Source organism: Canis lupus, chromosome 10 (genome assembly GCF_011100685.1).
Source record: "Canis lupus familiaris isolate Mischka breed German Shepherd chromosome 10, alternate assembly UU_Cfam_GSD_1.0, whole genome shotgun sequence".
Taxonomy (NCBI): Eukaryota; Metazoa; Chordata; class Mammalia; order Carnivora; family Canidae; genus Canis; species Canis lupus.
The window spans coordinates 44,323,611-44,346,835 of record NC_049231.1 but is presented as its reverse complement, the minus strand read 5'-3'; the positions used below and the strand labels follow the sequence as shown (position 1 = coordinate 44,346,835).

Genomic DNA, 23,225 nt, shown 5'->3' with positions numbered 1-23,225 from the left:
GTGGTAGTAAATACAATAATTAGTACATACAACCATGAGGATTACTCTAAAATCCATCATGGTGACAACAGCCCAGACTGTAAGGTTTTGTTTCTGTGACATTTGTAAAAAGCAAATCTTTGGAGCTAGAGAACAGGTAAGTGTTTGCCAGGGCCTAAGGATGTGAGTAGGGTTTGACTACATAGAACAGCACAGGGCGATGGAACGGTTTTGCATCTTTGTTGCGTATAATAACTCGATACATTAGTCAAAAGTCCTAGAATTGGACATTAAGAAAGTAGAATTTAAGTTTGTGTAAATTTAAAAACTTTATATAGAAAAGAGATTTTTCTATCAATGTGCATTTATATTTCAGGGTATGTATCTCTGAGGTAAATGTTACCTTAAAGTATTTCTTAGATGATACACAAATAGCATAAATCTAGAGTTTTTTGTTCTTATCCCTTAGGTGTTGAAGTGCCATCAAAAGACTCTTTGCCAAAGAAAAGGCCAATTTATGAAGATAAAAAGAAGAAAAAAACATTACAGCAGCTAGAAAATAAAGAAGGTTTGTATACAAAATGACCTGTGATTTAAAAACAGTTTTGTTTGCCTTTTTTCTACAACCTTCAAAACAATCTTTTAAAAAGAAAAATCACAAATCTGAATTACATGTTAAAACTTATTTCCTGTACCTTATTTTCTTTTGTTAATCATTCTCAACTGATTTAAATGACAGGTTAAAGGAAAAGTGCTTTTGTTTGTAAAACCTAGATCCTACCCAGAAACAACTGTTCTTCCCTATCATTATTTTTCTTGTTTCCATTGAGCCTTTTGTAATTTTACATTGTTCTTTGAGCAGAAAGAAAAATTGCTATTTCCTGTGAAATATATGACTGGTATTTAAACAGTTTTTAAACTTGCTAAAGAACTTAGGTTTGTATTACTGGATTTTACTCATGACTTAACAAAGTATCCTAACAGAAATTATGCACTGAAAAAGTATTAACTTGGTTTCTGCCATTTTTTTCAGTATCTGAACCAATAGAATTAAGTGCTGCTGTAGAAGTTGTGGAACAAGGAGTTCCAGAAAAGGAAGAGACACCACCTCCTGTTGAACCAGGCCAGTAGCACTAATTGTTTCCTATTAAATAGCACTGATATGTCAGAAATTGTCTTAGTCCTCATTAATTTAAGGAAAGCAAATATCTAGCAGGATGGTATTCTTCATACTCTAAACCATTTCTTTCCATTTCCATTTTGAAAAAGTGTAGGGGCACCTGGGAGGCTCAGTTGGTTGAGTATTTGACTCTGGTCATGGCTCAGGTTATGATCTCATGATTGTGAGTTTGAGCGCCCGTGAGTTTCAGACTCCATGCTGGGCTCCACTTAAAAAGAAAAAGTGTAGGAGTGAGACTTTAGTTCGTTTTTAGTAGTGTCAGTAAAATGTAGAGAAGGATAGTAGAAGTTTTTGAAATTTTTTTTCTGATGCTTTTATTTATGGGCCAGAAGTCTTAGGTGGTGCCAAGAAGATTTAAAGTTCTTCTTCTTCTTCTTCTTTTTCTTTTTTTTTAAGATTTTATTTTTTTGAGAGAGATCGAGCACATGTGCTCAAGAGCAGGGCAGAGGGAGAGGGACAAGCCTGCGCAGGCCCAGTATGGGTCTTGATCCCATGACCTGAGCCAAAGGCAGACACTTGAGCCATCCAGACGCCCCCTGATGTTCTTTATTTAATCCTTTGGAAACTGGAAACGTTTTATTTTTTTTATTTATTTATTTTTTATTTTTTTTTATTTATTTATGATAGTCACACAGAGAGAGAGAGAGAGAGAGGCAGAGACATAGGCAGAGGGAGAAGCAGGCTCTATGCACCGGGAGCCCGACGTGGGATTCGATCCCGGGTCTCCAGGATTGCGCCCTGGGCCAAAGGCAGGCGCTAAACCGCTGCGCCACCCAGGGACCCCTGGAAACGTTTTAATGAGAACTTTTTAAGAGTGCTGTAAAATTTGGCATTTTTAAACCTCATTAGAGGTCAGCTTCTATTTACTAAATCAGCAAGAGGATTCAGTTTATTCAGTTTGTGTGTATGTGTTTTGAAGTTGGAGAAAGTCTTTGGCTTTTTTTTTTTTTTTTTTTTTTAAAGATAAACATTGTTTTAACTCATTGGACTAGATATTGACAGGCGAGCCAGTGGCTAGCTACATTTTGGTAACAAAATCAAGAGAATCTCCACTGTTTAAAGTTCGGAGTGAGAATAAATAGCAAGAGAATATCAAGACTGACCCACACTGGTGAAAGGTATCATTGATAGTTCCTTTCCTTCTTTCTCCCCTTCTATTCTTAGTATAAAAAGGATGGTTCACCTGGTACAACTCAGCTTAACATGATGTCATTAGAGAAATTCAGGTTGATAGCTTGATGGCAGTCCATGATTTTAGAGGACATTTGTAGCAGTAAAAAGAATTGCTAATGTGGAAAGATATTTTGGGTACATGTACCTGCCTCATTTCCTCAAGATGACTTATCCAAATTTGTTGGCAAATAATAATTAGTACAGGGAAGTAAATACCACTTGTGGCACCTTCATCTTTAATTTGAGAATAGTTTTGCTTTATTGGATGTCAGTAAAATGAGCCATTAATGTTGAGTATTAAGTTTTAAATATTCAAAATTATACCTTTCTGGATATTTTTGGATTGTCAGCAAATACTCTTGTTCTTATTTTCAACTGGAGTAGAAGTGTAGCTTTGTACCTACAACTATGTGATTTAAGTAGTACTTGTATGTATCTGTAGAAGTTAAAGCAATAAAATAAGTAGTGAATTCTTAGGTGTGAGGTATGAGTTTGAAAGACCAAAATGAAGATATGGTAAATAGTCCTCTCTTCTCTTTCAGGCATCCAGTGGCTGCCTGAAACTGCATATAGTTCTAACTCTTTATACTGCTTTTTCCTATATATACATAATTATGATAGTTTAACTTACAAATTCAGCACAGTAGGAGATGAACAGCAATAAATAATAATATGAACATTTAGAACAACATACTATAAGAAGTTATGTGAATATAGTCTCTGTTAAAATACCTTATTTTACTATACTCTTCTTGTTATGATGTGAGATGATACATATCCCTATGACAAGATGAAGTAAGATGAATGATGTAGGCAATGTGATGTAATGTTAGACTACCATTGACCTGATGATATGTTGGAAGGAAAGGCTTCCAGACCATAGTTCATTTTGGGTAACAAACTGCAGAAAGCAAGACCATAGATGAGGTTAGGAGGACTATTGTGAAATTTCATTTCTCCTCAAGAACTGAGTGTAATCGTCTATCCTTTTCAAATCTAACAGAACATTTCAGTGTCTGAGTTTCTAATACTTTAATTATGTCAAATATGAAATCTGAGTTGAGTTTTAATTTGGTATATTCCAAATTCTAAAAAACTATATAGCATTTGGTAATACTAAATTATAACATGCTAGCTATATTAAGAAAATAGTTCCAAAGATGACAAAATAGTATATATTTTTGCATAATTAAAACATTTTTAATGTCAGCATAATTTTCTACTTTTATCTAAAAGTAAACCCAATTTCTGGATGATTTCTATGTCTTTAACACAAACCTTTATTTACAGAAGAGGAAGAAGAAACTGAAGATACTGGATTGGATGATTGGGAAGCTATGGCCAGTGATGAAGAGAGAGAAAAAGGTGAATAGCTCATAAGTACACGTTGATATATCTAATAGTTATTAGAGGTGGTTTTTTTTTAATTATTAAGATTTTATTTACTTGAGAGAGAGAGTGTGAGAAAGAGAGCATGAGCCAGAGGTGGGAGGGCAGAGGGAAAGGGAGAAGCCAACTCCTAACTGAGCATATGCTTAACCGACTGAGCCACCCAGGTGCCTCTAGACATTTGTATAATTAAAGGAAGTGTCTTCTGATTATGAAAGCTCTGTGAACGTTTCTGGGAATAAAAATTAGTCTTGGATCTCTCCACTGCCATGCTTCCCAAATCCTCATGTGGATCCTCATTTCATGAATACATGATTTTTTAGGGACTCCTAGGATTTAAAATACATTTTTTGAAGCAGATGGCTTCAGCTGCAGTCATGATCCCAGGGGTCTGGGATCAAGCCCTGCATCTGGCTTCCTGCTTGGTGGGGAGTCTGCTTTTCTTTTCCCTCTGCCCTTTCCTTCAGCTTGTGCTCTCTGTTGTTATCTCTCTCAAATTAATAAACAAAATCTTTTTAAAAATACATTTTTTTCAGAATGATGTTGTAGATGGGATTGGATTATTAAAGCTAGCCTATAAGAAGCACTTTAACTTAAAATATAATACAAAGGCAATACAAGTAAATAGTGCCTAATCTATATGAATAAGTAATTTTTGTCTTTTCTTTATGTCCTATATTAAATCTACTTTCTTTGGTTTTAACTTGCTTGGGGTTTTCCAAGCATCTTGAGGTAGATATTTGTTTTTTTTTGTTTGTTTTTTCAGGTTTTTTTCCTAATATATATTTTTTCTTCTAAGTTTTAATTGTTAGTTAACATGCAATGTTATGTTAGTTTCAGGTGTATGATATAGTGATTCAACAATTCCATGTATTTCCCTGTGCTCATCAGAACAACTATACTCTTTAATTCCCATCACCCATTTAACCCCCCCCCCCCCCCCCCCCCCCGCCACCATTACCCCAGGCCCTACCTTGCCCCAAACTTCTATCCTGTGGTAACCATCAGTTTGTTCTCTGTAGTTAAGAGTCCATTTCTTAATATGTCTCTTTCTGGTTTTTTTGCCCTTTGCTCATTTGATTTGTTTCTTAAATCCCATGAGTGAAATCATGTATTTGTCTTTCTCTGACAGATGTATTTCGTTTAGCATTATACTCTCTAGCTTCATGCCTGTTGTTGCAAGTGACTGGATTTCATTCTTTTTTATGGCTGCATAGTATTCCATTGCATACATACACCACATCTTGTCTATCCATTCATCTGTCACTGGACATTTGAGTTGCTTCCATATCTTGGTTATTATAAGTAATGCTACTATAAACATTGGGGTGCATGTATTAGTGTTTTTGTATTTTTTGAATAGATACCTGGTAATGTGTTTTGAATTAGTGTTTTTGTATTTTTTGAATAAATACCTGGTAATGTGACTACTACGTCATAAGGTAGTTCTATTTTTAATTTTTTTTTAAAGATTTTCTTTATGAGAGAGAGAGAGAAGAAAAGACATAGGCGGAGAGAGAAGCAGGCTCCATGGAGGGAGCCCGATGCAGGACCCAATCCCAGGACTCTAGGATCACTTCCTGGGCTGAAGGCAGGTGCTCAACTGCTGGGCCACCCAGGTGTCCTCTATTTTTAATTTTTTGAAGAACCTCCATACTGTTTCCACAGTGGCTGCACCAGGTTGCATTCCCACCACTAGCACAAGGGGGTTCCTTTTCTTCCATATCCTGGTCCCTAAAACATTTTTTAAAAACTAAATTTTTCTTTTTAGTATTGCTTTAGCAAAATTTCACAAATTCTGATGTTACTTTTTAATTTCCATTTTAATATATATTACTTGATTAATGGAAGTGTAGTTCTTAATTTATAAAAGTGGGATTTTCTAATTATTTTCCTGTTACTTCATTGAGATCAGAAAACCTACATGGTTCTATATTTTGAAATACGTCGAGACTTAATTTACAACCCAACACATGGTTAGTTATTGTGTTTAATATCTGCTTGGAAGGAATTTATATTCTGTGGTAGTTGTGTGCCTTGTTCTCTGTAGAGGTAACCCTTGAACAACATGGATTTCAAATGCAGGAGTCAAGGCACCTGGGTAGCGTAGTGCTTGAATGTCTGCCTTTGGCTCAGGTTGTGATCCCTGGGTCCTGGGATTGAGTCCCACATCAGGCTTCCCCAGAGAGCCCGTTTCTCCCTCTGCCTGTGTCTCTTCCTCTCTCTGTGTGTGTCTCATGGATAAACAAATAAAATCTTAAAAAAAAAAATAAACTGCAGGAGTCTATTTACATGCAGATTTTTTTAAAAATACAGTGCTATAAATTTTTCTTTAAGATTTTCTTTACAACATTTTAATTTGCTTGGTTTCATTTATTGTAAGAATACAGTGTGTAATACACATACAAAATATGTATCAGTCAACTGTTTATGTTATTAAAAAGTATTATGGTCAGTAATAGGCTGTTAGTAGTTAGTTTTCGAGGAGTCAAAAATTATACATGGATTTCTGACTGCACAGGGGGGCATCAACATGCCTAATCCCCATATTGTTAAAGGGTAAACTGTATTTCATCCATGTTGCTCATCATTTTGTTCAACTCTTTTTTATTCTGAGATTTTTTTTTTTATTCTGGGCTACCTTTTCTTTCTGTTACTGAGAGTAGTGGGTTAAAATATACGATAAAGTAGATTGTCCATTTCTCCCTGAGTTCTGTTAATTTTGTTTGATACATTTTAGTCCTATATTATTGGGCAAATACATTCTCATATTTTTTTGATGAAGTGACTCATTGATTTGTTACTCTGTTGTTTTATTTATGTTTTATTTTTAGCAGTGCTTTTTGCCTTAAAGCTTACTTCATCTGATACTGATCTAGCGATATAGCTTTGATTTACATGATCTTTTTTTTTTTCTGTATTTATTACTTTCTCTGTCTCCTTAAATCACACATAGTTGAGAGTTTTAAATCTAGTTTATCAATCGTATTTTACCTAGGCTACTTAGCCCATTACATTTAACTCTTGATGTGATTAATGAAAAATAATTATCTTTATTTTTTTTTGTCCTGTATAACCATCTTTGAGACTGTTGTTTTGTTTTATAAATTCCATGTTTTCCTCCTTTCATGAGCTTGGAAGTGGTATACTTTTCTGCTTACTTTTAGTTGTTACTCTAGAGACTTTTAACGTGGATCTTTAACTATCACTTTTTTTTTAAATTTATTTATTTATTTATGATAGTCACACAGAGAGAGAGAGAGAGAGAGGCAGAGACATAGGCAGAGGGAGAAGCAGGCTCCATGCACCGGGAGCCCGATGTGGGATTCGATCCTGGGTCTCCAGGATCGCGCCCTGGGCTAAAGGCAGGCGCTAAACCGCTGCGCCACCCAGGGATCCCTTTAACTATCACTGTTTAATGTTACCCTCTTTCTGTACAATTCAAAGACCACAGAATACATGAATAAATTTATGCACTTCTCAGTTTTTTTTGTTTGTTTGTTTGTTTTTTTTTAATTTTTATTTATTTATGATAGTCACACACAGAGAGAGAGAGGCAGAGACATAGGCAGAGGGAGAAGCAGGCTCCATGCACCGGGAGCCCAATGTGGGATTCGATCCTGGGTCTCCAGGATCGCGCCCTGGGCCGAAGGCAGGCGCTAAACCGCTGCGCCACCCAGGGATCCCCACTTCTCAGTTTATATATCATCATTCCCATATTTTAATTCTTTATTAAATCCAATCATAGGTTAAGTTTACTCATATTGTCTGTTCTTTGTTGTAGTTCATTTCTTTTTGCATCTCTCATCTTCCATTTGAAATCATTTGTCTTTGTCTGAAGAATACCTTTTAGAGTTTCCTTTAGTATGAATCTGTTAGTGAGGCATTCCATTTTTGCTTTTCTAAAAAATACCTTTATCTCATCTTTATTCTTGAAGGGTGTATTTACTGAGTGAGGAATTTTTTGTTGAAATTCTGTTTAACATTTTGAAGGTACTATTCCCTTGTGTTAGCTTTCATTGTTTCTGTTGAGAAGTCAACCTAACGTTAGGTATCAACCTAAAGTTTTCATGTGTCTTTGGTTTTCAGCAGTTTTAGTATGAGGTGGCCTGGGTCAATTCTCTTTTACTAATTCTGCCTGTAGAGATTTATCAGTGTATGGTTTTATAATGTTATGAGCCATTATTTCTCCTCAGGAATTCTAGTTATTCCTATTATGTACCTTCTTGTATCAATGTATCATTTCTGTTTTATCCACCTAATTGAGTGTCCATGGTTCATTCTAGAGTGTTTCTTATCTGTCTTCTGGTTCACTAATTTTCTCTTTCGCTGTTTACACTCCTGTTAAATCCATCTTTTGGGTTCTTACTTTTGTCCCCAGTACCTTCTAGTTTTAGATAATCCATTTAACTATTTTTATAGTTTTTTTACTTTCTATATTTTTTTAATCTTCTGCTTCCTAGATGATAGAGTCATGAAAAAAAATATTTTTTAAAGATTTTATTTATTTATTCATGACAGACACAGAGAGAGAGAGAGGCAGAGTCCCAGGGAGAGGGAGAAAGCAGGCTCCATGCAGGGAGCCCGATGTGGGACTTGATCCCGGGTGTCCAGGATCACACTACGGGCTTAAGGCGCCAAACTGCTGGGCCACCGGGGCTACCTAATTTTTAAAATTTTTGAATAGGTTTATTCATTTATTTTAGAGAGTGAAAGCAGGGCAGGGGCAGAGAGAGCCTCTCAAGCAGCCCCACCATGAGGCTCAATCTCATGACCTGAGCCAAAACCAAGAGTTGGACGCTCAACCAACTGAGCCACCCAGGTGCCCCTCAATTTTGGTTTTATAACTTTGGCATATAGAAGTCCTCTGAGTTTGTGTATGCTAGCTTCTATTGTGTGAAATGTTTTTTTCACATGGCTTGTTATTTTCATATATCGTGTTGGACATTATACTTGTAAAGCTGTAGGAATAATTTGACATCAAGGACAGTATTTTTCTCCAGAGAAAATTTATGTGTACATTCACCAGGAGTCTAAATGAATTAGCAATATGGAATCATTTTATTCCAGATTTAGAATTGATAAGAATAGAATCTGAAGGTGATTGGCCAATAACAGGGAAGTCCTATTTATTTCCTATTCATTCTGTTAGTGTTCAGTTCTCCGAGATTTCATTCCATAAAAAGAGTATTTACCCAATGTCTGTCCACCTTGTGCACCGCCCCTCATTAATAGGCTAAGCACTGTTTAGCTTTTAAGTTGCCTCCTCCAGAATCAACAAATGACCATTGCTTCTTTGCCTTTTGGCTAAGATCAAGGACAGAATCGGTAGATGACCCCAACAGAAAGAATAAGCGTTGTGTTCCCTTCCCTTCATTTTTTTTTTAAAGATTATTTATTCATGAGAGACACAGAGGCAGAGATGTAGATAGATGGAGAAGCATGCTTCCCTGTGGGGAACCTGATGCAGAACTCGATTCCAGGACCCTGGGATCATGCCCTGAGCCAAAGGTAGATAGATGCTCAACCCCTGAGCCACCCAGGCACCCCTGCTCCCTTGATTCTTATTCTGCTTATAGTCTGGCTCAGTAACATTAAGTTTTTACTGTTAAATGGCAGTCTTCATTGTAGCAAATGTGTGATCAGTACTTTGAATTTATGATGCATAAAAACAAGTTAGCATTCATGATGTTTTATAATGTTACTGCCAGATTTAGTGCACCCTTACTAGTATTTTCCCTTTAAGGTTTATAATGTTGATCTCCATTTTTAACTTTCGTTTATTTTAAAATCTTTGTTTCCTGAAAGAAGAAAATACTGTGCATATAGAAGTAAAAGAAAACCCTGAGGAGGAAGAGGAAGAGGAGGAAGAAGAGAGTGAAGAAGAAGAGAGTGAAGAGGAAGAGGAAGAGGAAGGAGAAAGTGAAGGCAGTGAAGGTGATGAAGAAGATGAAAAGGTGTCCGATGAGAAGGATGCAGGGAAAATGTTAGATAAAAAACCAAGTAAAGAAATGAGTTCAGAATCTGAATACGACTCTGATGATGATCGAACTAAAGAAGAACGGGCTTATGACAAAGCCAAACGGAGGATTGAGGTATTTATTTTCCCCTTTCTCTGATTTCCTTTCCTCACTGTTCCTCATCTGGGATCATCAGAATTGTTCTCTGAACTAAAGAGAGTGTGGTACTAGCATAAGAACAGAAAATACACATGAGTGAAACAGAACTGAGAGTCCAGAAATAGATCCTCCTATTTCTGACCTGTTGATTTGTCAAAGATGCCAGATCAATTCAGTGGGAAAAGGATAGCTTTTTCAACCAATGGTGCTAGTTAAATTAATAAAAAATGAGTTTGTCTCTGACTCCAAATCATATATAAAAGTTATTAAAACAGATCAGGGAGAGCTAAAGATTTGACAAACTAAAGATATATAATTAGAAAAAAACAAGACAAAATATTCATGACTGTGGGTTAGACAGTGGGTCTCTGACAGTGATCTAACCCAAGAACCTTACTCCCTCACCTAATCCAGAATGGTATACTGTTTCATCGTTTTTTTTTTTCTTGTTCTCTCCAAAATTTGATGTGCTCTTTAAATGATGGCTTAAAGGTGTACAGGGATACTCTGATCATATACCCTCTAGTCATAAACACTAGTTAGACTAGTATTTGCCTTGCCTATTTTAGGTTAGTCACTGTGGGGGCATCTGCTCATGTTAATTGTTGAAATTTGGTGAGTTAATGAGGCATCTGTTTATTAAAGTGCACATTACCTAGCAGGCTTACTCTATTTTTCCACTTATACAATAGACTTGAGAGTTTTTGTTAATTATGTCAGCTTAGCATAAGCTTAGCATAAACAATATACTAAAAACTAGTTTGCTTGAGGATGCTAAAGAATTTTAAAGCTAAACACAATTTTAGCTTTTTAAAATTTTCATTTATAATTTTAATTTTCCAGTTTTGTAATTAGATTTTTAAAAAATAACTTGTATATCAGTATTTGCCTCATCCTTCTATAAAGTCTATTAAAGGGATACATTTTTTGAATTTCTGAGGGACTAAGGTCTGTTATTGTAAGTTGGGATTTCTCACCCCTGTCACTATTGACATCATTAGGCCATATAATTCTGTTGTGGGGGACAGACTTCTTAATTTAGAATGTTAAGCAGCATCCCTGCCCTCCATCCACTAGATACTAGTGGCGTTCCCCTCCCTTCGCACTTATAATTGCTGCTTCTCATAGCACCTACTCAAGCCAATTCCTTTGCTCTGTACCCATGTGTGAGAGACAGTTTGTAATGTGTTTGATGATTTAAAGACCATGGATATAAGCAGAAAAAAAAGGTTTCTCCATTATCTCACTTCCAGACTTGTTCATAGTTCTGTACTTGAGGTTCAAGTTTTTAAAAATGTTTAATTAAAGCTAAAATAATAAATTTTATAGATATATCTTTGTTTCACATATCAATATGCTATGGACCTCTTCACCCAACAATTTTTTAAGCACTTTTGTTGAGATATGATTTATATACCAAAGAATTGATCCATTCTAAGTGTACAGTTTAATGATATTTTGTAAATTTGTAGAATTGTGCATCTGTTATCGTAAGTCAACTTCAGAATATTTTCATCACCCTAAAAAGATTTCATGTGCCAATTTGTAATCATTCCTTATTCCTCACTCCCACCTTTGGAGTCCCACCATCCAGTTTTGCTTTACATGGTTTCAGTTACCTGTGGTCAACTGCACTCTGGAAGCAGATGATACTCCTTCTCATGTATTGTCAGAAAGTCAGTAGTAGCCTAACACTGTCATTCACCTCACTTCATCTCATTATGTACGCATTTTATAATCTTATATCAGAAGGGTGAGTACAGTTACTTTGAGAGAGATCATATTCACATAACTTTTTTCCAGTATATTCTGTTTTATTACTAGTTACTGGTAATCTCTTACTGTGCCTAATTTATAAATTTAATTTATTTGGGGGGGGGAGGGGAGCACACAGGGGGGGGGGGAGAGAGAATGTTAAGCAGGTTCCATGCCCACCACAGAGCCTGATGCACGGCTCCATCTCAACCCTGAGATCATGACCCGATCTGAAATTAAGAGTCAGATGCTTAACCAACTGAGCCACCAGGCATCCCTAAATTTAACTTCATCATAGATATATATATGAGAAAACATAGTACGTATGGGGTTTGGTACTATCCACAGTTTCAGGCATCCATTGGGGGTCTTGGAATGTATCACCCCCTGCATAAGGAGGGACTACTATAAATTCAATCATATAATATGTGATATTTTGTTGTCTAGCTTATTTCACTTACCCTGTTTATTTATGTGGTAGCTGTATCAGTTTTGTTAATTTTTATTGCCAAATAGTGCTCTATAAGTATACCATATTCTCTATTCACTAATTACAGAACATTTGAGTTTCCAGTTTTTTAGCTATTATAAATGGTATACATTTGCATGTAAGTCTTTATATAGAAATGTGTCGTCTTTTTTCCTTTCTTTCTTTGATATATTCCTAATAATAAAATTGCTAGATCATAAATTTGCATTTAACTTTTTCAGAAACTATTTTCTAGAGTGGCTGCACAATTACAGATTCCTACCAGTTGAAGGTTCTAGTAGTTTCTCTCCATCCTAATACTTTTTAATATCTGTCTTTTCAATTATAGCCATTCTAGTGGATATGAAATAGTATATCTTATTGTGATTTTAACTTGTATTTCTGTGATGTTTAACATTTCTCAATGTGCTTATTGACCATTACTGTATCTTCATTGGTGAAACATTCAAATTTTTGTTCATTTTTAAAAGTTTTATAATTTGTCTTTTTATTATTGAGTTGTAAGAGTTTTAAGTTTCTTTTGAGGTGAATAAGTTTTTAATTTTGTTAACATCTAGTTTATCAAAATTTCCTTCTAGTGTTGTTTTAGATAAATCATTGTCTGACTCAAGGTCATGAATATTTTGTCCTATTTTTTCCCTAAATTTATGCCTTTAGTTTCTTCTGTCTTTAGCTCTATCTCTGATCTGTTTTAAGATCAGTTTTATGTATGATGGGTCAGAGACTAAACTCATTTTTTTATTAATTTAACTAGCACTATTGGTTGAAAAAGCAATCCTTTTCCTATTGAATTGTTTTGGCCATCTTTGACAAGTCAATGGGTCAGAAATATGAGGATTTATTTCTGGACTTTCAGTTCTGTTTCACTCATGTGTATTATCTGTTCTTATGCCAGTACCACACTGTCTTGATTACTGTAGTTTTATAGTAAGTTTTGAGGTAGGGAAATGTAACTCTTCCAATATTATTATTCCTTTTTAAGATTGTTTTGGCTATTGTAACTTGCTTTTCAATACAAATTTTGTGGTCACCTTGTCAATTCCTGCAGAAGGCTTGCTCAGATTTAGATGGAGATTGTGTTGAAATTATAGATCGATTTTAGGGAGAATTATCATCTATTTTAACAATATTGAATCTTCCAGTCTATGTAAATAGGCTGATTCTCTATTCATTTGGATCTTTTACAGTTTCTTCCAGTAGTGTCTTATACTTTTCACAGTTTAAGATTTGCGATTCTTTTATTAAATTTATTACTAGGTATTTTATTGTTTTCAATGCTATTGCAAATGGGTTCACAATTTTAAAAAAATACTTAAATTAAAAAAAAAATTTAAATTCAGTTTGCCAGCATATAGTATAACACCCAGTGCATAGCTCATCTTTTGCCTTCCTTAGTGCCTGTCACCAATTACCCCATCCCCCCACCCACCTCCCCTTCCACAACCCTTTGTTTGTTTCCCAGAGTTAGGAGTCTCTCATGGTTTGCCTTTCTCTCTAATTTTTTCCCCACTCAGTTTCTCTCCTTTCCTTATGGTCCCTTTCACCATGTCTTACGTTCCACGTATGAGTAAAACCATATGATAATTGTCTTTCTCTGATTGACTTATTTCACTCAGCATAATATCCTCCAGTTCCATCCACGTCGAAATAAATGGTATATATTCATCCTTTGTGATGGCTGAGAAATATTCCATTCTCTGTCTGTGTGTACCACATCTTCTTTATCCATTCATCTAAGGACATTGTGGCTTGTTCCACAGTTTGGCTATTGTGGACATTGCTGCTATGAACATTGGGGTGCAGGTGTCCTGTTGGTTTCACTACATCTGTATCTTTGGGGTGAATACCCAGTAGTGCAGTTGCTGGGCCTTAGAGTAGCTCTATTTTTAACTTCTTAAGGAACCTCTACACTGCTTTCCAGAGTGGTTGCACCAGCTTGCATTCCCACCAACAGTGCTAGAGGGTTCCCCTTTCTCTACATGCTCGCCAACATTTGTTGTTTCCGGTCTTGTTAGCCACTCTCACTGGTGTAAAGGGGTATCTCATTGTGGTTTTGATTTATATTTCCCTGGTGGCAAGTGATGTGAAGCATTTTTTAATGTGCTTGTTGGCCGTGTATAGGTCTTCTTTGGAGAAATGTCTGTTCATGTCTTCTGCCCATTTCATGCCTGGATTATTTGTTTCTTGGGTGTTAAGTTTGATACATTCTTTATAGATCTTGGATACTAGCCCTTTATCTGATATGTCATTTGCAATTATCTTCTATTCTGTAGGTTACCTTTTAGTTTTTTTTACTGTTTCTTTTGTTGTGCAGAAGCTTTTTATCTTGAAGTCCCAATAGTCCATTTTTGATTTTGTTTCCCTTGCTTTCATAGATGTGTCTTGCAAGAAGTTGGCTGTGGCCAAGTTCAAAGAGGTTGTTGCCGGTGTTCTCCTCTAGGATTTTGATGGAATCTTGTCTCACATTTAGATTTTTCAACCATTTTGAGTTTATCTTTGTGTATGGTGTAAGAGAATGGTCCGGTTTCATTCATCTGCATGTGGCTGTCCAATTGCCCAATACCATTTATTGAAGAGACGTCTTTTTTCCATTGGATATTCTTTCCTGCTGTGTTGAAGATGAGTTGATCAGGGATCCCCGGGTGGCGCAGCGGTTTGGCACCTGCCTTTGGCCCAGGGCGCGATCCTGGAGACCCGGGATCGACTTCCACGTCGGGCTCCCGGTGCATGGAGCCTGCTTCTCCCTCTGCCTGTGTCTCTGCCTCTCTCTCTCTCTCTCTCTCTCTCTCTCTCTCTGTGTGTGACTATCATAAATAAATAAAAATTTATAAAAAAAAAAGATGAGTTGATCATAGAGTTGAGGCTTCATTTCTGGGTTTTCTGTTCCATTGATCTTTGCATCTGTTTTTGTGCCAGTACCATACAGCTTTGTATGATCTTGATCACAGCTTTGTAATACAGTGTGAAGTCAGGTATAGTAATGCCCCCAGCTTTAGTTTTCTTTTTCAACATTCCTCTGTCTATTCGGGGTCTTTTCTGGTTCCATATAAATCTTAGGCTTATTTGTTTCAACTCTGTGAAGAAAGTCCATGGTATTTTGATAGGGATTGCATTGAATAAGTAAATTGCTCTGGTAGCATAGACATTTTCACAGTATTTATTCTTCCAGTCCATGAACATGGAATGTTTTTCCATCTCTTTGTGTCTTTTTCGATTTCTTTCATAAGTGTTCTGTAGATTTGGGAGAATAGATCCTTTACCTCTTTGGTTAGGTTTATTCCTAAGTATCTTATGGTTTTGAGTGCAATTGTAAATGGAATTGATTCCCTAATTTCTCTTTCTTTAGTCTCGTTGTTAATGTATAGAAATGTAACTGATTTCTGTGCACTGATTTCTGTGATCTTGCCACCTTACTAAATTGCTATATGAGTTGTAGCAATTTTGGGGTAGAGTCTTTTGTGTTTTCTATATACAGTATCATGTCATCTGCAAGAGGGAGAGTTTGAGGACTTCTTTGCCCATTTGAATGCCTTTTCTTTCTTTCTGCTGTCTGATTGCTGAGGCTAGGACTTTTTAGTACTATGTTGAATAACAGTGGCGAGAGTGGGCATCCCTGTCATGTTCCTGACCTTAGGGGAAAAGCTCTGTTTTTCCCCATTGAGAATGATACTCACTGTGGGCGTTTCATAAATGGTTTTATGATCTTGAGATATGTTCCCTCTGTCTTTACACTTTGAAGAATTTTAATCAGGAATGCATACTGTATTTTGTCAGATGCTTTAGAGAAAGCATCTGTTGAGAGGATCATATGGTTCTTTTCTTTTATTGATGTGATCTACCATACTGATTGTTTTACAAATGTCGAACCCACCCTTTCATCCCAGGGAGAAGTCCCGCTTGGTCTTGGTGAATCTTAATGTACTGTTGGATCCTATTGGTTGGTATCTTGGTGAGAATTTTTGCATCCATTTTCATCAGGGATACTGGTTTGTAATTCTCCTTTTTGGTGAGGTCTTTGGTTTTGGGATTAAGGTAATGGCTGCCTCAATAGAAAGAGCTTGGAAGTATTCCTTCCATTTCTATCCTTTTGAAATAGCTTTAGTAGGATAGGTATTATTTCTTCTTTAAATGTTTGGTAGAATCCCCCTGGGAAGACATCTGACCCTGGACTTTTGTTTCTTAGGTTTTTGATGATTGCTTCAGTTTCCTCACTTTAGATTTTCTATTTCTTCCTGTTTCAGTTTTGATAATTTGTAGGTTTTGAGGAATGCATCCGTTTCTTCCAGATTGCCAAATTTGTTGGCATATAGTTGCTCATAATACATTTTTAAAATTGTTTGTATTTCTTTGGCATTGGTTGTGATCGCTCCTCTTTCATTCATGATTTTAATTTGAGTCTTTTTTTTTTTTTTTAATATTTTATTTATTTATTCACGAGAGATACAGAGAGGCAGAGACATAGGCAGAGAGAGAAGCAGGCTCCTTGTAGGAAGCCTGATGGGGCACTCGATCCCAGGAACCCAGTATCACAACCTGAGCCGAAGGCAGACACTCCGTCACTGAGCCACCCAGGTGTTCCTCTCTTTTCTTTTTAATAAATCTGGCTAGAGGTTTATCTAATTAATTCATCCAGAGACCAGCTGATGCTTTCATTGATCTGTTCTACATTTCTCTTGGTCTCTAATTCGTTGAGTTATGCTCTAATCTTTATTATTTCTCTTCTTCTGTTTGGTTTAGAATTTGTTTGCTCTTCTTTATACAGTTCCTTTAGGTATAAGGTTAGCTTGTGTATTTGAAATTTTTCCTGTTTTTCGATGAGGCTTGTATTGAGATATATTTCTCTCTTACATGACTGCCTTTGCTGTATCCCAAAGATTTTGAACAGTTGTGCTTTCATTTTCATTAGTTCCATGAATCTTTTTAATTCTTCTCTAATTTCTTGGTTGATCTATTCATCTTTTAGTAGGATGCTCTTTAAACTCCAAGTAAAAAAAAAATAAATAAATAAACTCCAAGTAAGTGTTTGAATTCATTCCAGATTTCTTCCTGTGATTGAGTTCTAGTTTCAAAGCATTGTGCTCTGAAAATATGCGGGGAATAATCCCAGTCTTTTGGTATTGGTTGAGACCTGTTTTGTGACCCAGTATGTGGTGTATTCTGGAGAAAGTTCCCTGTGCACTTGAGAAGAATGTCTATTCAGTTGCATTAGGATGGAATGTTCTGTGAAATGCATTTGGTCCAGTGTGTCATTCAGAGCCCTTGTTTCTTTGGTGATGTTCTGCTTAGAAGCTCTGTCCTTTGCCTAGAGTATCATGTTGAAATTTCCTACTTAATGTATTATTATCTATGCATCTCTTAACTTTATTAGTTGGTTGATATACTTGGCTGCTCCCACATTAGGGGCATAAATATTCCTCATTTTTAGGTCTTCTTGTTGGATAGACCTGTTTAGTATGATACAATGTCTCTCTTCATCTCTTATTACAGTATTTGGTTTACAATCTAATTTATCTAATCTGAGGATTGCTACCCCAGCTTTCTTTTGAAAACCATTTGAATGGTAAATGGTTCTCTACCCCTTCATTTTCTGTCTGTGTGTGTCCTTAGGTCTAAAATTAGTCTCTTGTAGACAGCATTTGGATGGGTCTTACTTTTTTATCCAGTCTAATACCCTGTGTCTTTTGTTTGGATCATTTAGCCCATTTAAGTTCAGAGTAACTATTGAAAGCTATGAATTTAGTGTCATAGTATTACTTATACAGCCCCTGTTTTTGCAGATTGTTTCCTTGGCCTTCCTCCTTCACTTATAGGGTCCCCCTTAATATTTCTTGCAGAGCTTGTTTGGTGATCACATATTCTTTCAGTTTCTGTCTATCCTGGAAGCTCCCTATCTCTCCTTTTATTCTGAATGACAGCCTTTCTGGATAAAGTATTCTTGGCTACATGTTTTTATTATTTAGTACCCTGAATATATCATGCTAGCCCTTTCTGGCCTGCCAGGTTTCTGTGGATAGGTCTGCTGTTAATCTGATATTTCTCCCCATATAAGTTAGGAATCTTGTCTCGAGCTGCTTTTAGGATTTTCTCTTTATTTCTGATATTTGCAAGCTTCACTATTATATGTCATGGTGTTGATCAGTTTTTGTTGATTTTGTGTGTCGAGGGGGTCTTCTCTATCTCTTAGATATGAATGCCTCTTTTCTTCCTCAGATTAGGGAAGTTCTTAGCTGTGATTTGTTCAAATACACTTTGTGGACCTCTCTCTCTCTCTCTCTCTCTCTCTCTCTCTCTCTCTCCACATACTCTGGAATCCAAGAAGACGAATATTATTCCTTCTCAAACTGTCACTTATTTTCCAGAATCTCTCCTCATGGGCTCTTAATTGTTTTTCCCTTTTTCCTCAGCATCCTTCCTTTCCATCAATTTGTCTTCTATGTCGCTCACTCTCTTTTAGTTCATTAACTTTGGCTGTAAGAGCATCCAGGTTTTTTATTTTTATTAAAAAAATTTTTTTTTAAGATTTTATTTATTCATAAGAGACACACAGAGGCCGAGATAGAGCCAGAGGGAGAAGCAGGCTCCCTGCAAGGAGCCCGATTTGGGACTTGATCCTGGACCCCGGAATCATGCCCTGAGCTGAAGGCAGATACTCAATCACTGAGATACACAGGCATCCCTAGAGTATCCAGGTTAGACTGAATTTCAGTTAAAGTATTTTTAATTTTGGTCTGATTAGATCTCAGTTCTGCAGTAAGAGAATCTCTAGAGTCATGCATTTTCCAAGAGCACCAATAATTTTATAATTGTAATCCTGAATTATATCTCTGACATTTTACTTAAATCCATATCCATTAGATCTGTGGCAGAGACTATTACTTCTGGTTCTTTCTTTTGTGGTAAATTCTTCCTTCTAGTCATTTTGTTCAGTACAGAATGGCTGGCTGTAGGAATGGGCAGAGTCAAGAGCATCAGCCACGACCTAAGTAAAATACACCCTAGAAAATTCCAAAGAGGTCAAGGACCAGAAAACAAAAAGGCCATGAAAGTGAAAAACAAACAAAAAAAGTAAAAATTTAAAAAGGTGGGGAAGGAAGTGGTGGGGGAGAGAATATAGTCTCAAGTAGGCCAAGAAGGTGATCTACTTGGTTTTGAGTGTATTTTGTTCCATATTTTAGAAAGTACTAAATTCCGAAGTTATAAAGCAAAACACAATAAAACCCCAAAACTTTTATATCTACAAAGATTAAATTGAATACATTGAAAGGAAGCCAAAAATGAAGGATGTATCCTTGACATGAATGTCAAAAAGGGAAAAACTTAAAAGGGAAGAATTGATAAAATATTACAGTTAAGACAGACAGGAAAAAAGAAAATAATGGAAATTTTTAACCTGAAAGATAAGTGAATTATAAGGAAAAAACCTTGAAATCTGTATAATACTATTTTCCCTCAGTCCTGGAGTTTCCCAGTGCTGCTTGATCAGTAGACTTGATATTCCCCTGTTCTTCCAGCTGTTCTTTTGGGGGATGGGCCTGCTATGCTAATTCTTAAGTGTCTGTGCCTGGGCAGAGATGCCCCACCCCTTGCCAGGTGGCTGGGCTCCTCATGAGCTGTTTATCCTATGAGACCTTTGTTCTCTAGAAGCCGTGCCTCTCCAGGGTGAAAGAAAAAAAGCTGGCGGTTGACAGATCTCCAGCCGGCAGTCTCTTAGTGCACACTGGCTCAGATCCTCCTTGGAAAGCTTGTGGGCACTGATTCCTACAATTTGGAGAGTTCTGGGAGAGGTATTGCCATCTTGTGCACTCCCCAGCTCTGCCTCTCCCAGAGGGAACGTGGATAGCCCACTTCTGTCTGCTGCCAGACCCTGGGGCAGAGAGCACTCACCCACTGGAGTGTGCATCTGCTCTGCCTCTCCCAGGTGCCCGTGGAGGGTTGCTGCGTTCCAGTCCTTTACTGGGACTTAGGACAACATCAGTCCCACCATCTGACCTCCGTTTATGGTTTATGGCACAAGTTGAGCTTTCTCCCTGGCACCTCCATTCATTCTGTGTCTCTGGGAATATTGAGACTTCACTGCCCCTCCTGCGATTCTGCTCTCTTTCACTACTGAGCATTTTTCAGGCAGGAAGACTTGGGAACAAATTTCTAAAGGTCCTGATTGTGCACTGTATGGCTGTCCTGCAGCCAGCTTATAAAGGCTCCCCTTCTGCTTTTCTCCACACTCCTACCTTGTAAGAAGGAATCACTTTTTTTCTTTCTGTAGCATTCCAGCTGTTCTTTTTTTACATCTCAGGTTTATAGAATGTTATAGATGTTTATAGAATGTTATAGAATTATAGAATTTATAGATGTTCAGGATGGTTTGAAGGTTATCTAGCTAAATTTGGTGGACCAGATGAAACTTAGATCCTTACTCTTCTGCCATCTTGCCTCCTCTCTAGGTTCACAGTTTTTAAATTTTTTTTCATTTCTAGTATAAAGAAATACAGTTGAATTTTATAAATCCCATGTTCTGTAACTGTATTGAAATAGTTTTTCTAATAATTTTTTTGTGAATTCCTTAGTATTTCCTATATCAGTGGCATGTTCTCTATCAAGGACAAGTTTTAATTCTTCCAGTCTCATTGTACTTTTTCTTGCCTGATTTCACTAGCTAGAACAATACATTATTGAATAGAAGTGGTGAGAGCAATACTTGCCTTGTTTTTAGTCTTTGTGGGGAAAGCATTCAGATTTTCATCATTAACTATGATGTTAATGGTAGTGCCCTTTATCAGTTTGAGGATCTTCCCTTTTCCTAATTTGTTAAAAGTTCATATCATGAGTGGAGATGGGTACCTTTTCTATGTTTATTGAGATTCTTTTTTCTTTTTTGTATTAATATATATTATGTTGTTTTTCAAATTTAATCCCAACCTTGCATTCCTAGAATAAATCCCACTTGATCCTGGTATATAATCCTCTGTAATATGTTACTGGATTTGGTTTGTAATATTTTGTTGACGTTTTTGTGATCTCTACCCATGAGGGATGTTAATTAGTAGGTTTCTTTTCGTACGATTTGTCTGGCTTTGGTGTCAGTTTAAAATTAGCTTCCTAGGATTAGTCAGGATGTGTTCCTTCTTCCTCTTTTCTGCAAGAATTTGTGAAAGATTGTTTTTCCTGTTTTAAGTGTTTGGCAAAATTTACTAACAAAAAGTTTTTCTTTGGGAAGACTTTTTTTTTTTTAAGATTTTATTTATATTTATTCATGAGACAGAGAGAGAGAGGCAGATACCTGGGCAGAGGGTGAAGCAGACTCCCTGTGGGTAGCCTGATGCAGGACTGGATCCCAGGACCCAGTGATCACAACCTGAGCCAAAGGCAGATGTTCAACCCCTGAGCTACCCTGGTGCCCCACGACTAGATTTCTGATTCAGTTTTCTTTACATGTTATGTTTTTACCTTTTTGTCATATTTTCTTTTTCATCTTGAGTCGTTCTCAGTAATTTTTGTCTTTTTCACTATTGTGTTTCATCTAAGTTGTGAGCGTAAAGTTGTTTATGTTATCCTTTTATAATCCTTTGTGTAAAGTTAGTAATCGTGTCTTTTGACTCTGATTTTCGTGATTTGTGTCTCTTTTTTTTTTTCTTTGCTTCCTCGTCAAACTAGTGAAAGGTTTCTATCTTTTTGATCTTCTTGGACTAGGTGCCTTCAACCTAGTTGAAAAATTCTGAGCACTCTTGAGGCTAAAAATTCAAGATGAAAGGGTCAGCAGGGTTTTTTCCTGGTGAAAGCTCTCTTCTTGGTTTGTGATGGATGCCTTCTCACTGAGTGATATGGTCTTTATTCTGAGCATGTGCAGAGAGAGATTTTTCTTGTTTCTTCTCTTGTTAAGGATACCTGTTTTATTGGATTAGGACTCTACCCATTTAACTTTAATTACTCCTTAAAGGGCCTGTCTCTAAATGCAGTCACATTGGTAGTTAGGGATTGGATGTATGAATTTGGAAGAGATAAAATTAAGTCTATAATAAATTTCATGGTTCCAAAACATTTCTACATATAATTTTCTAAAATCTATACCAGATGTCCTAAGAATCTCCATTGTTGATAGGAATTTCTAAGGTTTTTTTTTTTTTTTTTTTTTTTGGATTTTATTTATTTATTCATGAGAGAGAGAGAGACAGGCAGAGGGAGAAGCAGGCTCCATGCAAGGAGCCCGATGTGGGACTCAAACCCGGGAATCCGGGATCATACCCTCAGCCAAAGGCAGATGCTCAACTGCTGAGCCACCCAGGCATCCCTGTAAGTGATTCTATGCAGCCAGATAGGGTTCAGCCCTGGGATTGAGGAAACACTCATTAAGAAATCCCCCCCCCCCAAAAAAAAAAAATCCCCAGCTACAGATGATTAAGTGCTTATTAATTTTTGCTGTTACAGACAATGCTGCAGTGAACAAACACTGTTGTACACATGTATTTCTCTATGCTTATGTCATTGCTTCAGGACAAATACTTATAGATATAATTTTTGAGTTAAAGTCTATACTGCACTGTGCTTCAGAAAATTTTAATGCTATACCAAGTGTGGGAGAAAAAGGTAAACCATATCAAATTCTAACTAAAGTTATGATGTTTGCATTTGAGTCATAGAGAGTATAAAACTCTTGTGTAGTATTCCTTGTTAGTAAATGCATCTGATTTTTGACATTCCAAAATCTTTTTTCATTCTATTTTCTATAGAAATATCCAGTGTTAAGTGGTAGAAATGAAAATAAAGAACTTTTACAAAAATGGTTTTTAGATGGAAAATGTTTTGTAAATTACTTCATATTTTTTTATACTTCATAATTTTGATGAAAGTCTTATCTTACTCATTTGAATGTCAGCTTTACTGTACATGAAAGTTGGCATTTCAAAGAGCTGCTGTCATGTGTGTTTTTGTTTGGTTCTTTGAAAGCTGAAGTATCTAGGTAAATGCTACAAGAGAAATACATTGTGATGCAAGGACATGGTTCTCATGCCTAATGAGTGGTATCTTAGGAAGGTAGGAAATACCATTGGACATCTTAGGCTGAAGATGAAATCAACCCTCTCAATTGAAAGGTTTTATCGGGTTTGTACACTGGATGGATAAAGTTTAAAAATAAATTGCTTTA

At 36.4% G+C, this 23,225-nt stretch overlaps 1 protein-coding gene across 3 annotated transcripts in view; it reads left to right on the top strand.

The window, feature by feature from the left end:
* EIF5B (eukaryotic translation initiation factor 5B) overlaps nucleotides 1-23,225 on the top strand; it is a 95,252-nt gene that overhangs the window by 43,557 nt on the left and 28,470 nt on the right. For 2 of the 3 annotated variants that reach the window (XM_038551018.1, XM_038551020.1), the window contains exons 7-10: nucleotides 449-547; nucleotides 1,013-1,102; nucleotides 3,623-3,697; nucleotides 9,530-9,816. In XM_038551018.1, the coding sequence (XP_038406946.1) occupies nucleotides 449-547; nucleotides 1,013-1,102; nucleotides 3,623-3,697; nucleotides 9,530-9,816 (551 nt within the window). The remainder of the gene's footprint in view (nucleotides 1-448; nucleotides 548-1,012; nucleotides 1,103-3,622; nucleotides 3,698-9,529; nucleotides 9,817-23,225) is intronic. The other variant, XM_038551019.1, reaches the window with a different exon arrangement.